Below are 17674 nucleotides of genomic sequence, written 5' to 3'. Positions count from 1 at the left end.
GTATTACAAGCGATCACCGCCGATGTAACTGAACCTTCGTCTCCGCCAAGTCACTATGACAACTTGACACGTGTTCAACTTTTTTCCCTTAAGCCTTTTTATTACCAAAAGTACAAATTCATGTAAAAGAAATTGAATTACAAAACTATAATTCCCTATTTAAATTATCCATCAATATAAAACGTCTTTTTATCATCAATCGATACTATACCAGAAAGAGATTTTCCTGATAGCTTATCTTAGTTTTTGGCGATTGAAAATAAAACAGTTATCAGACGCGCAACAGTATCTCTCAATGATCAGAAGAAAAAAATAAGTTCCAAGTGTTAGGTTATGCCCGTGCACGTATCTAAATGCCTGATAAAAATCAGCATTCATTATTTAGTTATTACTAGACATTTTTCGGGATATTTTGAAATTTTCGGTTTAGACCGAAAACTCGAGATATCAGTATTGAGTTACTAGATATAAAGAATTAAAATAATTTTTAGACTGATAGAAGTAAGGCAAAGGAGGCTGCTAAGGATATTGTTATATAGAAATATATATTAATAATACATCGAGATAGCTTGCGATGAACTGTGACATAATAAGCCGCCTTAGCAAAGTCACAATTACGTGACACCGGCCGATATCCGCTGGCACAGCAAAATCACGTATACGTGACAACGGCTGTCAACTTTTAAACGTAACGAGAACACAAGGAGTCGGTTAGCACGCAGATCTCTTATGCTAAAACATATATAGACATAAGGGTGGTGCTAAAGAGAAATATTGTGACCGTGAAGGCTGATCAGAATTTCTGGATACTTGGCACACGCGCTCCAACGTCCTGTGACGTCACAGCACATAATAACGAAGGTGGCCGGGGCTGCCTCGTGCTATGCAGGTTAGTAGAGCACTGGCGCTGCGACGCCGAGAGACTCGGAGCATTGACGCGATAAAACCATCCCGGGGCGTCGAGCGTGTACTCCCTCTTTTGCCTAAAACGAAAAGCACCGTACTGAAACTGCTGTGGGAGGAAGTTGTTCTCGAAATTATCCTTTGGGAATGGCGTTGGTCAGATGCTGCTTCGAATCTGAAGCACCGGATGTCTTTGAATCTGTCGTACGAAAGTGCACTGATCCAGGCTGTGAGTAATAATAGAAATATTTAAAAAATTCGATTTCATCCCTTATAACCACATGCGAGGTTACTATTTAATAATCCTGAAAATATTTAGCACTGACTTTATTTATAATCCATGAGGGTAGTTCCAGATTGTTTGATTACAATGAGCTATACCGGCATCATTGTAGGATCACTTATCTCGTAACATATGTAGGCTATACATGAATCAAACTGTATTTCGATCACGTGGTTTAAGGTTAGTTCAAACCGGGAAATTCGTGGTTAAAAAAACCGAGTCAGCCTTGAATATGTTATGATGTTGGAAATATGTGTATGTCTTGTCCTCACTCGAGATAATCATACTTTGATCAATGATAAATATTAGATTAATCTATTATTTGTATAAAATTAAAAGAAAATATTTTCCCTCACCTGACGTTCTTTTTTTTCCTTTTCAAAATGTCATCGATTACAGGCAACCATGCGTTTCTCTTATCTACCATCAACAGATGCATAAGTGGCACGCACAAATTGATATTGTAATGCATGGACGTAAAAGCGTAAATATATGTGCATACGTATTACCAGAATGGTTTCCCCACATCTATGTAGATGACAGGCGTCGAATTGAGGATCTCAAGTACCGTTTTCAACGTAGCGCGAATTATTTATGGCGACTGTGAAAGGTAGGGGAAAATATAGTAATTTTTTTACAAACTTTGTCGTAGATTCGTCATGCGTCTTTACCGTCGGTACCGTTTGTCCCACATGCAGATCACGGGGTTTACAAAACTTGATACCTTATATGCGAATTAACCTAAAAATCATAAAAGATTCAGTAGTATATATGCATGTATATAAGTACTAATGGTTATACCTCTTGTGAGTTATCTATGCGTAATGGAGCGCGAAACCCGTTTGCTACTAAGAAAAGAAGTTGAAAACAACGATCTTCCTGTCTGGAGACCTCGAAATTTTAATAAGCTATGCGAAACCTTCGTCGACAACCTCCACGTGCATCATTCACAGTATCTTAACATATTCTTGCGGTATTCGAATTACAAATGGCGCGAAAGCGTACACCTTTCTCTATAATGCGTGATATATAGGTGCTCGTGCAGAAGAGTGACGAAATTCCTACGATTATTCTGTGATTCTATTATTAGTATTGGACGTTACTCTTTGAAATGATTTTACGCTTCCTGTGATCGCTTTAAGATTTTCAATTTCCTGTGTGTTGTCGCTCCATGGCGACATACACCTATATCAGGTATTGATCTGTGAAGACTTATTATGGGTGGCTACCCTTCTTTTTTAAGCCTCGTCCGGATACATACTGTGTATAATGCGCTTTATTTATAGGTTGCGTGTAGACTATTATTTATGGAAACTCCCATATTTTGTAGGCGTTCATGAAATGATTGAATTTTAACTTACGCTATACAGAGTTATTCTATATTCTCCTTTTCATGGATTTATAACCCTTAGCGGGATTAAGTACTAACATACAGTGTTATTCAATACTGTTGAATTGTAGTCGTTCTACCATAGAAAATATATAAATGGTTCAATTTTGGTTGATGAAATAATCTTGAATAATCTTATATGCACTAAATATTATGTGTCTGCAATGACAATATGTTTTTTAAACGAATTATCATTAATGCTTGGATTTGTAATTTTTGAACAATGAAATATTATTTGTATAATGCTTTTGGATATTATCTTGTACATGAGTTTGGATAATTGAAATTCTATCGTTGAATATAAAAAAATTAATTTAGTACTTTTCGTTTATTAGAGAATGTAAAGGATAATATTCAAAGTTCTAAGAGTAGCTTATGGCTCCATCTGTTGACAATTAGCCGAACGTAGATCAACTGATGGTGAAGTAAGAATGAAGTGAATGAAATACGATGACAATAATTATTATGTTATAGCAATATTCTATATTTTCTTTGTACTCTACTATTGCATTCCTGCTTAAGGTCTTATATTTGAATACATATGGCATCTCTTTAAGAAAGTCTTTAATACCTTCATGTTTACTCGGTTTTATCGTTTTTTAGGAAACTCCGGATTTTTTATTATCATGCAAGTAATATGTCAACGAAAATAGTAAATAATAGGATTTTGATAGAGATTTTTTCCCAAAGAGAAGAACAGGATACATTCTCCAAAATGAACAATCCTTTTGATATCAATATAGCAATAATTAACCCAAAATTAAAAGACTAATAAAATCTGAAAATTTTGATGTGAAATTGAAACGCGTGCAAAGTTTCTGATCTGATTACTTTTGCATTTAATTTTTACGAATTTAATCGAAACACAACGATGATCTTAGCGTTTCCGGCTCATTTTCGAACATATGTATAGTGTTTTGGAGCACTTAAAAATGCTAGAACGAACAGGCCTGCTCATTAGATAATGAATCATACTACTCCGTCGATAAGATACTTCTAGTGAATAGTAAGACGTATTAGTGTGTCGTCGAAGTAGAGTGCGGGTGGACGTGACAAGATGTTCGGTAATGGATACTGTTTCGGAATAGTTATTCAGTTATAAAGGCTTTAGTTTATTCACATGACACGTATATTTCGGTATACGACATTAATAATCTAGGGAGGATAATAGTAATTGACAGAAATCCTAACGATACTTTACATTTACTGCTCACTTTAATATTCTAGGCTGCTGCTGGTGCTGTTCTGCATTGCGACCAAGGTATAAAAGACTTGTGGACAATATATTTCCAGTCAATCCTCAGGTATGGATTTAAAATATATGTTAAATTCCTTATTTTCTTAATTACATACGTGGTTTTTATAGTACTATTTCTGTAATGTTTTATTTTTCGAGGACAATTTTAAAATATAGTTTATTGTTCAATAATTTTATGTAACTTAGGTTGATAGGGATCTATAGTTTGCAACTGCATTGTAATTAAATAAGTGATAGTCATGTTGAGACAATATTACAAGTTCTACTATGATATGCAAAATTATACTGAATTGATATATTTATACGTTACTAGAATGCTCGAGGCATATATTCTTGAAAATATAAGGATTGTATGAATAATATGAATGTATGATATTTTTGTACAGGATGGCTTGGTCAAAAACAATATGGAAAAGCTGACATTTTATTCTCTCAGTAGTCCAGAAAAGTTGGATAGAATAGGGGAATATTTGTTTCAGCGAGCTTCCAGAGATATTTATAGGTATGTAGAAACAAACCATAGTCCAATATTTTCATATATATAACAAACATGGAATATTCTGCTTGAAATACTTTAATATAGAAATCTGAAAATCCGTTTAGGAAACATTATCAAAATATACATTACCTAAATTATTTTTGCTACTGTTAAATATCATATACTGAATAGTATCATAAACATTAAATTGCTGAAAAATAATAAATCATGTATAATTTTTTATATGAGACCACTTCTGCTACACAGATTTACATTAATTCTTTTATCATCTTTATTTACAAAATTTACTTACATATTTCTTGTTTTGTATATGATGTAATAGAAGGCGAAATGGATTTGTCATCATCGCAATGGAGGCAATGGATCAGCTATTACTGGCGTGCCATGCCCAAACTCTTAATTTATTTGTTGAGAGTTTTTTAAAGATGGTTCAAAAATTATTAGAATCTACTGAACCAGAGTTACAAATTTTGGCAACACAGTCTGTGAGTATACATTAAAAATTGATAATCCGTTTATCTACTATCTCCATAGTTTACTTAAATATTTGGAGATTGTGATTGAAATTGTGGGTATGATCACTTATGTATTTCAAACATGAATACATAATTTATAAATTACATTGCATGTGTTTGTCGTATGTGCTCTCTACTACAATAAAAGATGTGCAGTGAGCTTCTCTAATTTTCGCTACGCCGTGTGAATCATTCAAGAGAACAGATTATACCAAATTTTTAATTCAGTTGAACAAAATGCTTTCTTATTCCAGTTTGTTAGTTTTGCCAACATCGAAGAGGATACGCCGTCTTATCACACACGTTACGATTTCTTTGTATCAAAGTTCTCTGCAATGTGCCACTCCAACCACGACGACATGGGAATCCGCAAGCAGATTCGACTCGCAGGGATACAGGGATTGCAGGTGCTGTAGATTTTGTTTTTAATGCAAAAGTTTAATTTCCGAATTAAATGCACGAATGAGTATGTAATTATACCTTTTTTCAGGGTGTCGTAAGAAAGACTCTTTCTGATGATTTGGTAGAAAATATTTGGGAGCCTGTACATATGGATAAAATTGTTCCTTCGCTGTTGTACAATATGCAAAATTTAAGGTATGTTTATTGTTTGTGTTGTTATGTTTATTGTTTTTATTAATTATTCAACCATTCTGTTAGATATTCTGATAAAGAGGATGCGACTCCAGAGAGTCCTGTCGAAGAAAGATCTGATCCACCACAGTTCGCAGAAACTTGTATGCGCGAACTCGTTGGACGGGCCTCATTTGGACACATTCGTTGTGTTATACGCCCAGTATTAAGGTAAATTTAAATTTACTAAATTTTGCCATTAAAACTTTAATCAAACATTATCACTTATTTATGTTCATAATTTATAGGCATTTAGATAATCATCAACTATGGGTTCCCAATTATTTTGCGATACACACGTTTAGAATAATCATGTTCTCCATTCAGGTTGGTTTTATAAATATTGTCCAATTTACATTTTTCATATAATTAGCTATTGACGTTATATCTCTTTCCAGTCACAATATTCTTATACCGTGGTCGAAGCTTTAATGACTCATCTTGACGAAAATTCGAAATCCACAGCGAAAATTCGAACGAGCATAGCCGACACTTTGTCAAAAATCATATCTATTGCAGCTGGTGAAAGCGTCGGTAAGGGAATCAAGTGATTGATGAACTATTTCAGTAACCAAATTTTACTGAAATTGGATACATAGTAAAGTTTACATATTATTCTACCTTAATCTAGGTCCATCCGTGTTAGAAATTATCAACTCCTTACTATCTCACCTACGAGTAAGCGTTACCAGAAATCAGTCATCCAGTAGTGATGAGCAACAGTACCAAGAAGCATTGATTAATGCCTTGGGTGAATTTGCAAATCATTTACCTGATTATCAGAAGATCGAGATTATGATGTTTATCATGAGTAAAGTACCCTACAGTCAGCCAGATCGCGTTGTGTCTGTTGGAAAAGGAGACGTATTGTTGCAGAGCATTCTCTTAAAGTCTCTTTTAAAAGTAACTATTAAATACATACAGTTTTAGTTGTTTAAACAAATATTTCAATATTTTTGTATAATTTCAGGTCGGTACAAAATATCAGACAATTCATTTGAATACTACATTCCCACCAAGTTTCCTAGAGCCGCTGCTAAGAATGTCTTTGGCACCGGACGCTGAGATGCGACTTCTGGTTCAAAAAATTTTGCACACATTAATCGACAGACATCACAATATAACTAAATTTGCGAAACCGACGTAAGTCTATGCATTTCAATCATTGTTATCGATGATTAATACTTGAATAAATATATATTTGTTTCTCTTTATAGCTTGAATGTCGCAGAACTTGATCTGGTTATTGAAAAGTCCTCCAGACCGGATGTAATATTTATACGTAAACACGGTCCTGATATTTACCTAGCTCTTTATGAATCTCTTGAGCTTACAAGCAACACAGTGGAGAATGTTGAAGCCATTTATACGACCTTGGCTCTACTCGCCGTAGAATTGGCGTCCGAGGAAACTGTTCTGGAGTTGTTGAGATTAGTCTTGAGTCTCCAAGATTTGGCATTGACAAGCAGCCAAATCAGTATCTCTTTGAAATTCAATTTACACGCTATTGTAGTGTGTCTGTTAGTTTTGATTTCTTATGTTTGCAATATAACATCCCTTATGGATTACGCTAATAAGGTAAGACAGTCATAAATATCCCCGGAAACATGTGTATATATTGATTTGCAAATTGGAACTTTTTTTATAAGGTTGTCGAAGCTCGACGTAAGGAGGGATTACATTTACTTCCTGATCTGAAATCGCGTTACGATAGTGATTTGACATCTCGGTTGTTACCATCTTTAATGGTAGATCAAACTGTTGTAACTGAGTGCCTTAAAGCTGCTGGCCTTGATACAGGAAAGTTTCAACAGGGATCTGGATATAGCAGTAACTCTTTACAACATAGGTACTACATTAATTTAATTTATATGTAGATTTCATTTAATTACAATTATTGCAAATATTTCCTTAGGCATTCCTGGGTTGATAGCGCTGGACGCAACTCCATGGCTGATATCAACACAGTACCTACAGAAGTGGACAGTGCTGGTTCTTCTCCGGGGGTACAAAAGGTATTTTCAAACTCAATATTCACTTTCTTCTTAATCATCGTTCGACATCTATGCAGATACTGAAGTTATGGGCTATGGAGAAAATCCCAAGTTGGGATATTTTTGGTTCTATAAATGCCACTGGACAGCGAAGTTCCTATACAGATGTCAATGAAGACCTTTCCTATTTCGACATTGTATCCGTCAGTCCATTATATTTTGCTGTTCCTGATATCCTATTACTCCATGTTTTCTTATTCCTTTTATTTAATGGCCATATATAAGTGCAGTTTATGCAATCATTAAGAATTTAATTCAAACACGAGGTGTTCTTTTGTATTCAGAAATTACCTGGCGAGGAATTAACGTTTGAGAGTATGAAAAGGATTTTGACAGAAACCAGTGACATGAGGCGTGAGGTGCAAGAAGAGAAACGAGTGGAGCTTTTACAGTTCTTTAAAAATGCACCCTTCCCTGATCTAGTCAGTAAAACCCAACCAAAGGTGATGCATTATTTTTATATTATTGAAGTTGCTGAATCTGCATCGAATTATATGCGTATCTTTGAATGTCAAATTTGGATCCAATTAATATTTTGCAGCATGACTTATTACAGAGCAAATTGTCGGAAATATTTACAACGCTGTCAGTAGAGCCACGAAATCCAATACAACCAGGAGTGCCACCGGCCGATGCCAAACCAAGCCAAACACCAGCCTATGAAATTCATTTTCCAGAACTCTTCGTGTATTAAGGACAAACACCAGTCATACTTTTTGTTCATTTTATTTATTCAAGACGTAAGTTTTACTCTCGTAAATTACATACGGGATAAGTTAATTGCCTAATATTACTATATCTTTATTTTCATTTTTTATACGATTATTTCAATGGAATTGAAATTTACGCACGCGTATTTGTATATACTAACTGCTCATGTGGTTCAGTGCGAATTGTTAATTACACCTCTCTTATACGTCATTTCGAAACTTCGCTGGTTTTCAAAATCAAAGACACCAAAAATGAGGTTGTTTAGGATAAGAGAGATATTATATAAAAAATATCGTTATTTGTCCGTATTAGACACAAAATTTATTAGGATCTAAGACGAATAAGCTTGATTGATTCAGCTTGTTTCAATAATATTTAGTCCAGTTATTCTTATTAATCCGCATGATTGCGACGGTTAAAGTTCGCGAATGAATTTTAAGAACAAGGAATTTCGTAATATTGACAAAGTTCTTTGTTTTTGAGCATTTAAGAATATGAGCAATGCGCACTGCTTTAGAGATATTAATTTGACGAATCTAATGGCAACAATAATTCGATAGTGTTATTAATTAATCATAATTACATAATTGCGTAATGCTTCCTTTTGCTAATAACATCGTACTTTTAAGTACAAAAAGCGTTTTTGATTTCTAGATAATTCGCAGTAGAATGTATTGCTCGTTTTGGATATTGACTTTAGAAATAGTTGAAAATTCGCCTGTTTTCTAAATCAGTATCTTATATTGTTCAGTCTTTATATTCTGCCATACACAAAATACAGCTGCCAGCTATAGGATGATATAGTAAATATATCTGGCGTTTGGCTCCCTAGGGGAGTATAATACCAAAAGGAACTAGAAGAAGAATATAGTAAATAGATTCTAAGTATTTCCCATGGAGACAATATAGTTTCATGTATATGTAGTGGAAATGAAAATTGATGCAAGATCGCCTCTTTATGAAGTAATTGTTAGTGTTTTTGTATGTTATATATTTATTTGTCATCTGTTCGTTACTGTCATTACTTTTTGATTGATGTTTCATCAGCTATGTCTCACAGTGAACGTTCTTTATTGTAGAAAACGATGTAGTTAAACATATGGTATTTAATCATTGTAGAAAATGCATTATACAACGAATATTCTTCATTCCCATATTACAATTTAACTTGTATAATTTACCTAAGAGATCAAAGGTTACAGTTAGTATAATGGGCGTATAATGTTTACTTTACCTTTGTACCAACGGTAAAAATAGAATAGAATAATGTAAATAGAAACAAAAATGAAATACAACAAATTAAAATGTCGATCCACTATTTATTTTAGTAAAACAGATTATAAAGCTTTAGATATAAACTTAACATCTCATATCTCCTTTGTTTCAATCGTCTTGGCGTTACGTTATCTGCAAAGTTCTTTAGACGATTATATGGCAGTAGAAGCACCCTTAACCATTATTACCGTCATCCTATCCATACATCAGATTATTGTCAACTCAATATGTCAACTTAAGATATCGAATCATTTATAATTCGATAGTCCAGTCAAAACTATTGACGCATTCGTACTGATAAGTTATCATGCAGATGCAATTGAACCAAGGTAATTATTTTTTTATAATTATATACATACATTATTTTACCTTGTATATTGTTTATACGAAAAATGATAAACTTTCTGTAATATAAATTGACGGACGGTTACAGCCATATATGATTAAATGTGATTTTAGTATTTACAGTGAACAATGGTATAATATTGTACAGTCTATGAGTTAGAGTTAGCAACATCTAAGTATCCTAAATGTAGTAACAAGGTGTCATTGGAATTTTATAATAGTACTACCAATTGCATTTGGATCTAATACGTGATGCAGTGCTTGTTCGATATTGTGCGGTGCAAATGCGCGATCCACAACTGTTTGTAATTGATCTGCATCTACTAAGTCTCTCAAAGATTGTAGATACGCCGTATTTATTTTAGAACCTTCCTTCCAATGATGAATATTGCAGCCAAACATATACTGAAAATTGCAAGATTAAATTATTTTTGGTTACCCGTAAAGAATGTTATATCAATGTCAATGACGTTGACTTACTTGTACCATAAGTTTGATTCTGACACATCCAGAAAATATACTACCGAAGAAAAATCCCAAGGAATCAGAAGTCAGATATTCAGGCATGGTAGATACGTACGAACCATATGGTAGTAAATGTTTTTTCAGTATGAACTCATCAATAGGTTGGCCACCAGTGTAAAAAATAGCATGGTACCTATAAAAAAGAAAAATGAGTATACATATTCTTGTTCAAGAGTTTTCTGAATTTACATACTTATCATGCAATTCAAGTTCTTTTTCAATATTTGATTCATTGAACGGTATTACTTCATCAGCACCTAAGGCTCTCGTTACTGGTATTGCATGTGGCTTGCAAGCAGTTACCACATGACCACCCCAAAATTTTACCAGTTGAATTAGGATACATCCTACTGGTGTGCTTCCACCATAAACCAGTACTCTGAAACATTTAATCCGGTTATAGAGGAAAGTGAAATTTAGTAACGTAAATTAAATGCATAGCTATGGTGTAATTTATTGACCTTTTTCCTCTAGCATTTCCTTCTTGTATATTAGATTTATTAACCAAGGCGTCCCAGGCAAGACATCCACTATATGGCAAACTAGCAGAAGCTTCAAAAGTAACAAGTCTTGGTCGCTTAGCCACCTGACATTCAGGTATAACAAGATATTCGGCCATAGTACCTGATGCCCATGGTGGTACTGCCAAATAAACTTCATCACCAATATCAAAGTTTATCACACTCTGACCAATGTCTACTACAACGCCAGAACAGTCTCTACCAAGTGTAACCGGCAATTCCTTGTATCTCTGACAATAAAGAAATGACTTCAAGTAAATCTTATATTGTTACATTATTTAAATCAGTGGATTCAAATGTTTATTGCTGAACTAACTACTTACTCCAGAATTAAGGAGCCGCCTGTATGCTTTCGAATAGCCCCAACATATTTTAGCATCAACAACATTGACAGATGCTGCTCGAACTTGAATAAGTAATTCGTTTGATTTTTGTATGGTAGGCATCTCGGCATCGTCTATTGTAGAAACGCCCTAATTGAAAGTAATTGAAATATAGCATGCTGGGATCTGTGTTGGGTTCTATTTGTTGGAGACATTACGCATACCTCGATACCTATGTAGTGATGGCATATTATGGCTTTCATATGGTGCATATGATGGGACGGTCGCTGCCAATTTAGGCCAATATTATACCCAGCTACACTACCAATAATTAAACCTGTTATGCAAAAAGCTAATTCTCTTCGTGTAACTGAAAAACAGAAAGTTTATATTTAGTTATTGCTCATAGAAATCAAGCCATGAAAAGTATAAATAAGAGCAGTACCGTCGCTAAAACACAAATTGCCCAGATGTTGATAAAACTCTCTAGGATTAAATTGTAAAGAGTAGTAGTGAAATTGAAGCTGTTCCCAGCCACTTTCTAAATAAGATCCAAGGTTTTTCACAAAATCTATGACCTGATGTCCATATTGTTCATTATACAAATCTTGTGACAGTCTTTGAACTTCTGCAAACCACACTGCGCACCATTGTTGTCCCTGCTGTGCTGTTACTGATGCTTGTACCTGAAAAAAAAATTTTTCATATTTCTAAAAGCATTACGTAATTAATTAAAATTATTGGACAGATCAATAATTTCTTACGGAATAAATGTATCATATAAAAATACCTCTTCCATTTTAAATCTATAAAATAATTTGGTAGCTCATACAGAAATTGAAGTACTATCTGCTTTTCAATTTATTCAAAGGAAAGGAATTTTTAACATAATCGTGATATAGATACTCGTTCTGTTTGTATTTAAAGCGTACCATGTAAGACAGAGCAATTAAAAAGTACACGTGACTTATCTGCAGCTAACTGCTGTAAACAAAACCACCTCATACGTGTCTAATCATTTAAATCACAGTTACATGGATTATATTATCAATCAAGCAGAGCACAACAATCTAGTAATTATTATATAAACTTTCTAAAACCTACGATTTGATAAGAACAATCATTCAATGAAGAGGGGTAATTAAAGCAATACCTGGAGTGCCTCAAGTTGATTGGACAGACGGAATAAAAGTTCGTCCATGATTTCTTTTTCTTCACAATGATATCAAATGAATGTTAATACATCATTATTAATAAAAGAGACACAATTTTAACCGGAGAGTCTTACGCCAGTAACTGACCAACAGGAAAAACGGCACACCAGTGTTATAAATAACCGATTAACACATTGCATTCCCCTCGAAATAGATGCAAAGTGTGTCTTTTGGAACTATCAAGCCGGCTTAACTTCAACGTATTATTCATCGCACCAAAAATGCAAACTGCGTATGATTCGTCTGAATAAATGGTAATTAAAAAAAACTGGCTATTTCAGCATTCCTAACAATGCCAGATCAGTTCGTGTCTCTATTTGGCACATATTTGTTTGATTTTGTATATGATGTAATGAGTCACGTGTTAAACTATAAATTGCGCCGCTATCTGGCGGAACAACCATGATAATCTTCAGTATACATTTTATTTTGTATTATCGATGACTGAAGATAAGTATACCAGCCATCTTGCCAGGTTTGTTGTCACGTGAACTTGGATGTTGCAACCATACGTAGATGAAGTTACCGACTGAAAGTAATACAATAAATAACAAATGATATTTTGTACTCACAATTCTGGGGTTCATTATTATTTTATTTATTAGGCGATATCATCTTTGGGTGTATTCTTGGCATTGGTATTTTAGTCAGTAATTTGATCAATGGGTGTCCGCGGCAGCCACATTCACGTAACACCAAACCCGATAAGATGCCTTCCTTCCTTCCTTTCCTTATGGCTGACTCCTCCAATGAGGAAATGTGCCAGTGATAAGATGCCTAGGACTCTAGTCTCGGAATCACTCGACATATGGCATGCGATATTTGTTTGTAGTTCCTGGTTCTCACGTTAAATGGGTTATTGTGCATTGTGGGGGCGCTGCGATCATTCGACCACGATTGTCGCATGCGACAGTGTCGAGTGATTTCGAGAATAGTATCCTCTAGTCAATAACGGCATCGGTACAACCGCTGATAAATATCTAATTGTTCTTACGCTTTATCATCTGATTCACATGAACTAACAGTGAGTAATGTAGATATATACCAAGACAATTATTTCGTACATATAAAGATGCCATCACTTTTATTATTAAAAATATTCAAAACGTGTATTCGCATCCAGCATTCGAATGCAAGAGGTACATATAGAGTGTATCTGTAAACTTAAAAAAGGAACTACTCGAACCTTAAGATTTCTTAAATTCATAGTAATAAACATTTCTGTAGAATCATCCTATACTGCTATCTTATTTTTATTTTCAACTGTTATCTCAGTAGGGTTTAAAATTGAAGAACATCAAAAATATGAAAGGCAAGACTAAGTATATTCGTATGTAAATAAGTCAAGGAGTTCGATTATACAATGTACAAAGAACATATTGGTTGCAAACAGCAAATATGCGTTTGGTACGTTCGCACGACTTGCAGGAACATTAGGTAGTTGGTAACTATCCAAACACGTCCTTCCAGATAGTCCTTGGCCGTTTCCCAACGGTGTTTCCCTTGTTCGTAGAATATTATTGCTCTAAGCGACAAACTACTAAGAAAGTACGAAAGTAACGGCAAAAGGCCGAAGGAAGATCTCAGAAATGCGTGGAGTGTGTTACTGCAAAAAAGAAAATCATAACGTTCGTAAAAGTGCTGCGCTCGACCGAACAGCCTATTGTCAAAGGGGGAGTCCTATACGCCCCATCCTTTATTATCAAGTGCATTCAGCCTACAACGACTTTTAAGCTACAAAGAGAGAACGGAATATGAAGTATCGTGGCTGCCAGAAGCTGACGACACGGATCCCCAGCAATTCCCTTGGTGATCGTTACACTGCAGCGCCATTTACATCGACGTTCCTAAGCGGCGCCGAGTAGAAACTTTAGTGAATTTTCTGTGCGACGACTGCTTTCGATTTCACGTAATTTCACAAGCAATTAAATGATACTGAATATTAAATAGACATTACAAAAGGCTTATATTAATGACCTGGATTTATGTGGTGTTTATATGAATCATCGTTAATATGTTACACCTCACGGGGAGCTATGGAAGTAACTTAATAAGCTTTCGCTGAAATTTTTTGTATGAGAGACATTTTCTTTATTTTCATTCCAACATCAATACTGCTTACCAAGTAATTATATCTACTATCACTTATTTAACTTTATATATATATATGCACACGCAGATTTCCAATATAATAATGTATATGATAAATATTTCTTTTCAGATTATGGAAGAAAATCCAGGAATTAAAACTGATCATAGATATCGGCATGGGTATGTTGAAAAAAATTAAGTAAAAAATAATTCCAAGTCGAAGGAGGTTTCTGTTTAGCTGTGGAAATCGGTAAAGGAGGTCAACATATGCAAATAACAGGGTCGCGAGGGTTGCCAGAGTCAGGAGGGTCCCGTGGGTCAACGGACAGGAGGGTATGTCCTCCTTCCCACCCTTCTATCTCTTTTAACTATCCTTTTCTTTGACATTCTCTTTGCTCCTTGTACTTTCTCTCTCTTACTCTCTCCTGCGGTAACTCTGAAACTCTCTCAGTCTCATTCATCGGGCTCTCTCTCTCTCTCTCTGTCTCTCTCTCTCTCTCTCTCTGTCTCTCTCTCTCTCCCTCTCACTCCAACTCTGGTGTCCCTCGCACTAGCTAGCGTTACGGCCCCATATATTTCTAGAGCTAGCGGCAAAGTCACGTCTACAGATATAAAGGTGGCTCTACGCCTCTATACCGTTCGCCTACGCCCATGGAAATATTCGATTTTTACGATACGAGATGGTAGGGGTGTTGCGGCCTCGGTTGTACCAGCCTCCGTTTTACGTTACGCTCTTCTGATTTCGCGCGGTATTTTTCTCGCTCGTCGCATCGTTACTAGTGACATTGGGAATATCCTGGAACTAAAAAAAAAAAGGAAGACGAGAAAAACGAGAAGACATATATTGCAAAGGGAGACAAAAAATAGAGAGCGGAAATCGTGGAATTTTATTAAAATCGAAGTGGACCTCGAAATGTGGGGGAACGTTGCCATCGGCAGGGAGATGAAGTCGACGCCTGCGCGACTTGTGTCCACGCGACTTAAGGGTGACTAATCCGGGAGCTGTTAATTAAAAAAGTGGCGGGCTCGAAGGACCGACTCGGTAGAAAAATGGTTGGAATGGTTGTGTACGGGAGGGCTGCAGCCGGATGCCCAGATGTCCACCCTCGCCACTCGGCATCCACCCTTTGTGTCGCGTGACACGTCACAGTCTCGTTTTTGAACCGTTGCGCCATGAATGCACCGCGCGTTAATGCGCCGCTATGGACGCATGCTTAATTGCTTTAATTAAAATTCACGCTACGCGCCGGGACGCTGGTATGCCTGTTCCCGTCAGCGAGAACGTGGAAGATGGGTGAAAAAAAAAGGAAGCCCAAGGGAGAGAGTTTAAAGGGCTAAGGGAAGACTGGTCGGACAGGTGGGTAGGTGGCTATACCTACGTGTTCCAATTTGTATCCTGAAATTCTTGCAAAACGGAGACTTCAAATTTATGCGTAAAGGTAGCAGGGTACGAGTGAGCCTGGATAAAATACGATCGACCAGGAAGAGTTAACCTAGGTTAATCCCCGCTTCGCGTATTCGTACGCAAGATGACTTATGACCCTTCCAGCCCGTCGTTAGGGATTTCACCTAAGGATTTACCGTGGTGGATGTATCCACTCTCAGCTCTCTGGGAAGGAGATCGATTTTGGATAGAGAAGCGCACTCGTGAGATCCACGTATCCACTGATTCCTTTTACCCTGCAGAAAGGAAGGAAAGGAGAGGAAAGAAAAAAGGAGCCAAAGAAAAGACTATCGCTCGCCAAGACCGAGCGAGTCGGCTCCTCGTTTTCTCAAGAAGCTGGAAAAACTTTAGTCCAACCGCACGTATAACGCTTGAGTATGTGGAATGGTATATCTATACGTATTTATATATATATATATATACATACCATAGCTGTATATACATATATATATATACGGCCCAAGGAGATAGTTCCGAAAGCCGTGGGTGTGTAGTGCGTAAGTTTGAGGGTTTTGGGGGATCGCTAGAAAGCGTTAGGGGGTAGGTTAGCCGGGAGGTCGGCTTGGGGTGGCAGTATGCTGGGTGGGTTAGGGTTGGGCGGTAGCCACAAGTGTCCGCCCGAGCGCCCTCTCTCATTAATTCTCCACCCTTGTTGCTTGTTAAGGGAGGGCGACTCTCCCTGGCCACCCCTTGGCGGCCCCATTCCAAACCAACCCGCTTTTCTCCCTGAACCGCGAGGGTGGAAATGCTTTCTCGAGTGTGTGGGGATGAAAAGAGAGAGTGTGCGTGAAGAGGCTAAGCCAGAGAAAGCTGGAAAAAGTGGAAGGGTGTACGGGACTGGTTACGATAGTAATATTATAACACACCCGTTAAGTAGCTGATACAAATCGGACGTTACGGTCAATGCTAATGAGATCCAAAACGACTTCAAAGCGACCCGACTCACCGCTAAAAGTTAGCTTCATCCGAGAGGTCTTGAACTTGCTGTCCCATGCACAGATATTATAATGAGATAATCTACGAAGCGCTGTCGTATTTACTTCGGAATTTAGAATTTCGTATACGGAAGTCAAACGGAAATGTTCGACGTGCCTAGTGACGTCATCGGTGATCTCAACCTCACGACCTTTTCCGGTTACGGCCTTCTCCAGGTCTCAGTCAATTCTCCTCGTGCCTACTTCACTTTCAGCAACGGCGAATATCCGCTTGGAAATCAGACGCGAGCCATCTGCACGCAATGCGACTGTTAGGATCTTCGTTGCTTTCAGTTTCCCGCTTTCGTCAGGTTTTTCCTTATTCTTAGATACGACGCCGAGAACACGCGACATTTTTAGAAAAGCACGCGTACGTTGTACCTGAAATTCTGAGCCAATGTGGTCGCAATAAAAAAAATTCAAATTTCCAACACAGACGCAACAGTGAATTTTGAAAATGTCCACCAGTTTCCAGTTACGAAATAGCGCACACGTGAAATTCATTTTTCTGCGAAGACGGGTGCATAAGACGTGATCACACGAATACACGTGCTTCATAGAAAACCTGGTTGCCGCTGTATTTTACTTCGCCCTTCACTCTTTCTCTCTTTTTTTACATTTCTCTCCCTTTCTTTTTAGATCCAGTCCCTCTTGCCCAGACAATCTCTCTTTGCATCTGGCTCACACTACGTCTGTCTCTTTTTCTCTTAGCGTAC

At 36.6% G+C, this 17674-nt stretch overlaps 2 protein-coding genes across 7 annotated transcripts; one reads left to right on the top strand and one right to left on the bottom strand.

The window, feature by feature from the left end:
* The first annotated feature begins 908 nt into the window (after positions 1-908).
* On the top strand, positions 909-9555 carry LOC107263794 (protein EFR3 homolog cmp44E). 5 transcript variants are annotated; one of them, XM_015731373.2, is made up of 16 exons: positions 909-1132; positions 3804-3880; positions 4221-4336; positions 4656-4818; positions 5103-5255; positions 5339-5445; positions 5509-5652; positions 5730-5808; positions 5880-6015; positions 6113-6384; positions 6452-6624; positions 6699-7059; positions 7131-7330; positions 7397-7496; positions 7820-7978; positions 8077-9555. In XM_015731373.2, exons 1-16 carry the CDS (start codon positions 1051-1053, stop codon positions 8227-8229), a joined length of 2475 nt encoding a protein of 824 aa, XP_015586859.1. In that variant the 5' UTR covers positions 909-1050; the 3' UTR covers positions 8230-9555. The 5 variants fall into 5 exon arrangements, with proteins under 5 accessions (XP_015586859.1, XP_015586861.1, XP_015586862.1 ...); XM_015731375.2 differs by having other exon boundaries at positions 1051-1132; positions 8092-9555; XM_015731376.1 differs by lacking the exon at positions 909-1132 and adding an exon at positions 1766-1796.
* Positions 9546-12891, bottom strand: LOC107263795 (reticulon-4-interacting protein 1 homolog, mitochondrial). Of its 2 annotated transcripts, none has more exons than XM_015731379.2 (8): positions 12389-12891; positions 11681-11921; positions 11460-11605; positions 11236-11385; positions 10853-11160; positions 10585-10770; positions 10347-10524; positions 9546-10271 (listed from the first exon to the last, which is right to left on the bottom strand). In XM_015731379.2, exons 1-8 carry the CDS (start codon positions 12434-12436, stop codon positions 10068-10070), a joined length of 1461 nt encoding a protein of 486 aa, XP_015586865.1. In that variant the 5' UTR covers positions 12437-12891; the 3' UTR covers positions 9546-10067. The 2 variants fall into 2 exon arrangements, with proteins under 2 accessions (XP_015586865.1, XP_015586866.1); XM_015731380.2 differs by having other exon boundaries at positions 10853-11142; positions 12389-12889.
* Positions 12892-17674: the final 4783 nt, after the last annotated feature.

This window comes from Cephus cinctus, unplaced genomic scaffold, assembly GCF_000341935.2.
Source record: "Cephus cinctus unplaced genomic scaffold, Ccin1 Ccin1_scaffold0160, whole genome shotgun sequence".
Classification (NCBI taxonomy): Eukaryota; Metazoa; Arthropoda; class Insecta; order Hymenoptera; family Cephidae; genus Cephus; species Cephus cinctus.
Note: the sequence above shows the minus strand (reverse complement) of the source record. Positions and strands in the feature narration are given on the sequence as shown.